The sequence below is a fragment of the Leopardus geoffroyi genome, chromosome X (assembly GCF_018350155.1).
Source record: "Leopardus geoffroyi isolate Oge1 chromosome X, O.geoffroyi_Oge1_pat1.0, whole genome shotgun sequence".
NCBI lineage: Eukaryota > Metazoa > Chordata > Mammalia > Carnivora > Felidae > Leopardus > Leopardus geoffroyi.
Genome location: NC_059343.1, coordinates 19,984,314 through 19,989,146, shown reverse-complemented (window position 1 = coordinate 19,989,146; position 4,833 = coordinate 19,984,314). Strand labels below are relative to the sequence as shown.

Sequence of the window (4,833 nt, the reverse complement as noted above, 5' to 3'; positions counted from 1 at the left end):
AGTGATCCCTTTTCCCCTCAGAGTAGCATTTTGTGTGGGAGGAGGTTGCTGCGGGCAGTGTGCACGTGTCCCCCTACGCTCCCAGTCCCGTCTCCACCTTTTATTTGGGTAACAAAAGGGCTTGCTTGTTGTGGGCTCGCTTTCTAACCTGGTTTCTCAGCTCTTGAAAAATCTGTCAGGTCAAGTGTAGTGTTACCAGTGTAAAGTCATTTTACATGCTGCTGCCTATAAAACCATGAAATTCAACTGGCTTCCTTCCAGACACTGAGAACAGCTTGTGACCATTTTAAATTGGGTTAAAAACTGTTTTTAAACAACTGTAAAGTTAGGTTTCTTGGCCATTTTTATTTTGCATTCAACAGCAAGAAAAACGTCAAGAGAAAGATTCGTAAAAATGCTTATACCGATTAAATCAAAGGGTAGTTTATTATAAAAGAATCAAAACAGAAACTCTAAGTACCAGTGTGTACATTGTACACATTTAAATGACTCACAAGAATGAAGTTTTTTTCATATACATTAAGATCACACCACCTTGCTGTTTATCAAAAGATGTTCAAGGAGAAATCTGACTCCAAACTGCATACAAGACTGCCATCTTAAACAGACCGCATTTCAAACATGCAACAACGCCACTGGTAATAAAGCTTTGGAATGGGTGTTCATTCTATTATTCGACTACAAACAGGATAGAAAGCAAGATCAGTTGAGAATTTAATCTAAAATAGAATGGAAGCTGTCATTTTTCTGCACCAGCACTCCTCACTCCTCTGCTGCCATCTTTAGCAAATACTCCTTGTCGATCTTGAAGAGTCTCCATCCCTCTTCGCTGGACAGATCAGAAGCACCTCTTCTTTTGTAGAAGTTGATAGATGGTTCATTCCATTCGGCTACCAAGAAGTGCATGCTGCTGCAGCGACATTTCATGGCAACCTGTTACAAGAGACAGCAAAACAAACTCAGTGACATTTCACCTCCTTGCCAAGACCCGAATCGGAATCAGTCCTTAAAATAATTCAGTAACCCTTACGGATTCAGAAACCAAAACCAACACATACCTGGCTTAGGTTCTTCAGAATTTCTGATCCTATGCCAAAGCCTATAAGAAAGAGAAGTACCGTTTACAAAGTCATCTTTAGGACTTGAGGCCCTAATTTCTCTTTAGAGCGCCCCCCTCTTAACCGAGCCATACCTCTATAGTCACTCATTACGAAGAAGTCCTCAAGATACAACAGTTTGCCAATCCACGGGTCATAGGTAAAGTAGTACATGGCGAAACCAACAACACTGTGTCCTGTAATAAGAGGATCACATGAGATGTGGACAAAAAGCAACCCATAAAAGCTGTAGCTGCAAAATCAGAAGCCTATCATAGGTTTTTAAAAATATACATGCATGTATTATAGAAATAAGTAGCCACTGAACTGGACTGTTTCCTGATTTTTATGCTAGTGCAGTCCAGGCCACTGTTGGATGATCTCACTGTTCTGAGAACATGTATTTGCAAAAAGCACACATTAGAGCTAGCTGAAGCGAGGCTAAAATCGTGGACTGGCCACTCTGCAATCTGCTGGATCTCACACTCAGGAAGTGAGAATGCTTTCATTACTTGCCAGAGCAAAACTGCTATAGTCTTAAAACTAAACACACACATTATTCACATCCTATCGATATATTGGTATGTTGACTTGGGAATAAGTCAGGTTTACACGGCAGTTCAGAATAATAAATATTTGTAGTTTAGAAACTCTGCTTCCTTAAGGTCAGGACATCAGGCCAAAAGCGTAACGTTTAATTTCAGAACTTGCCTTCCAATTCGCACATCTTCAATTTGCTCTCCCCAGTTTTAAGCCAGAAGAAGCAGAGGTACCCAGAAACAGGTATTATGTAACATCCACATACCTCTGAAAAGTACCTCATCCCGTATGTTTTCCGTTCGTTTCTTCTAGCTTGGGGAAGAGACTTCAGAAAAAAACGAAGCACCCACCCAAACAACTTCCCTTTTTAGCTCTGTCTTCTGACCAGTCAACAGGGACCAGCAAAAAAAACAAAACAAAACAAAACAATCTGACTCCCTCTTATAGGGTGTCTGTAATTTCAAATGGAGGCAAAGGTTTCAAATTAAACTTTCTAGCCGTTTTATAGTCCTGAGCAAACACAGGAAGCGAGTACACTGGAGTTTCTGATCTACCGTGTTTTAAGTGTGTGATAATAGGACCTTACCTCATTTATCATGATCATCTACTTTATTGTGTAAAGGATCTTTTAGTTACCTCCCCGCCCATCCATGTACACGGAAGGGCCATGTACATGGCGAAGCTAGAGACTGTAACCTGAAGATTGGGACAAATTAAAGAAAAAAATGTGATTTAACACAATTACAAAAAAAGGTTACGTTAGGGTCAAACAAGAACCATTTATGAAACTGAATTACAACAAACGACATTATACCTAACTCTTCCGGGTCTCCACAGCACTCTGATACTTACTTAAACAGCTCAAACTCTTCAGGGTCTCCACAGCACTGATACTTACTTAAACAGCTCTTTCAACCTGCCCTATTATGTGCAGCACATCTACTTTTTTTTCTCAGTAGTTTGGACACTCGCTATTATTTCTGGCCAATTGCTCAGTAAGTATGTTTGGCCTGTGTTGTCAGTGGTTCTACACAACAGACACTATGTTTTTATACAACACTCGGTGTTTGGCTTCTGGAAGGGAAGGGTGGTTACCTTCCGGAGACCGGTGCTCCTTGGGCACTTCTGCAACCAGGCAGTGGTAGAAAGGGTGCTCTCCGAAACCATCCTCTAGTAGATCTGCAAGAAGGGGCAGCAGGGACAGACAGTGATGGCCTTGGTGAAGATGACAAGCACCGGACGCCCTTCCCCCGCCCTGCCACATTTGCGTTACCTTTTTCAGTTAACATTACTTGCTCTTCCATATATTCGTATTTGGCCAGTTCCTGGGGCGATGCACATAGGAGAAAGGGAGAAGAGAAGAAGAAAACTTTAAGTGAGGCCCCGGCCTAACCAGCTCAGAGGGAACAGGGTGGGCGGGGCGGGGTGGAGATTCACTCCCAGAATCCTGCCCGGAGCGGCCGGGCCAAGGCTGGAAGTGGCTGGCGGACAAAGGGTGACCTGCCTGAGCCGCTCCCCACCTCCCGCCCCTCGCCCCAGGAGGGGCCCGGGCCTCCCGCTACCTTGATTAGCCGCAGGATGTCACTGCAGTCGGCGGCGGTGGCCGGGCGGATCACGAATTTAGCCATTTTCGTCTTTTGCTTTTCTTCCCTTTGCGGACCAGGCCCCTGTACTTGAACAGCAGGAGGAGGTGGTTCCTCATTCGTCTCCCGGGAGCGTCCTTTTCTCAGTCAGGCTGGCACCATGACCCGGCGAACCTTTGCAAGCGACGGAAAAGCTTCCCCGACTGCGACTAGCGCTGCACACTCGAGTGTCCGCTGGGCTCTGCTTTTTAGCGCGGAGAAGCCCCGCCTCCGGCCGTGAGGCGGAGGCCCCTCATCCAATGAGGCTCCGACCGCCCCCCTCTTCCGGACACCGCCCTCCCTTCCGGACACCGCCCTCTCTTCCGGGCCTCCGTGTGAATCCGGCGGGCGCGGGCGCGGGCGCGGGCGCGGGCGCGGGCGCGGGCGCGGGCGCGGGCGCGGGCGCGGGCGCGGGCGCGGGCGCGGGCGCGGGCGCGGGCGCGGGCGCGGGCGCGGGCAGCGAGGCGAGCCACGGGGTTCTCTAGGGGCGCCCTCTACCGACGCCTCTCGAAACCTTCCCGGAAGCCCGAAATGGGAACCTGCGTGTCCCCCACGCACCTTCGCAAAAGGAAAAGAGGAGATCTTCTTGTGGTCCCTAGCTAGTGACTTTCCAGTTTCTTCCTTCACTGGTCAGGAAAGGAAACTCAGGAGACCCAGCCTTGGGCAACTTGAGGATTAGAGCAGTAGTTCTCAAAGTGTGGTCCTGGGGAACCTGTGGGTTCCAAGATCCCGTCAGAGAGTGTGTCAAAATTGGTTTCATAATAATAGTAAGACGTCATTGGTCTTTTTAATTCTTGTTGAAAATTTCCAGAGGCGACGTGATGTGTGTGTGATGAAGTCACTGCTCTGATGACTAATGGAATGTGTGCTTGTATATTCTATTTTTTATGTTTATTTATTTATTTTTTGAGAGAGAGCGAGAGGGAGGCTGAGAATCCCAAGCAGGCTCAGCACTGTCGGCGCAGAGCCAGATGCGAGGCTCGAACTCACGAAACCAGGAGACCGACACCTGAGCTAAAATCAAGAGTCAGACTGAGCCACCCAGGTGCCCCATGCTTGTATATTCTTAGATTTTCTGGAATTTCCTAAGGTAAACTATTTGGGTTCTTCAGTAATTTTTCCCCTCTATATTTGTAATTTTTAGAATTAACACACTGTTTTCTTTCTTATTTTTTTCCTTATTCTTTCTTAAATCTCTGACCTTCCTTGTGGACACCCACTTCCCCTGCATGAGGTACACTCTTTACAATTTCCTTTAGTCAAGATCTGCTTTTGAAAATTTTTCTGTTTTGCTTGTCTACATATGTCTTCAATTCATCTTAAAATTCTTGAAGGGTTTGTTTCACTGCTTATAGAATTTGAGGTTGAAAGTTATTTTCTTGCAGCATGGTGATATCAGACTTATCTTCTGGCTTCTATTGCTGTTGAAAGTTGTTGTAATCCTTACTTGCTGCATCCTCTGTGCTTCTTTTTCCCCTTTGCTTTAACTTTTTATCTTGAAATAATTACAAATTTACAGAATGTGTGATGACATTGCTCTCGCGACTAAAGGAATGTGTGCTTGTGTATTCTTG

At 45.9% G+C, this 4,833-nt stretch overlaps 1 protein-coding gene across 1 annotated transcript; it reads right to left on the bottom strand.

Annotated features, from left to right (window-relative positions):
- Nucleotides 1-325: 325 nt before the first annotated feature.
- SAT1 (spermidine/spermine N1-acetyltransferase 1) lies at nt 326-3,462 on the bottom strand. Its single transcript, XM_045471012.1, has 6 exons — nt 3,200-3,462; nt 2,911-2,962; nt 2,733-2,816; nt 1,193-1,294; nt 1,059-1,099; nt 326-933 (listed from the first exon to the last, which is right to left on the bottom strand). The coding sequence occupies exons 1-6, from the start codon at nt 3,263-3,265 to the stop codon at nt 763-765; spliced, it is 516 nt and encodes a 171-aa protein (XP_045326968.1). The 5' UTR covers nt 3,266-3,462; the 3' UTR covers nt 326-762.
- Nucleotides 3,463-4,833: the final 1,371 nt, after the last annotated feature.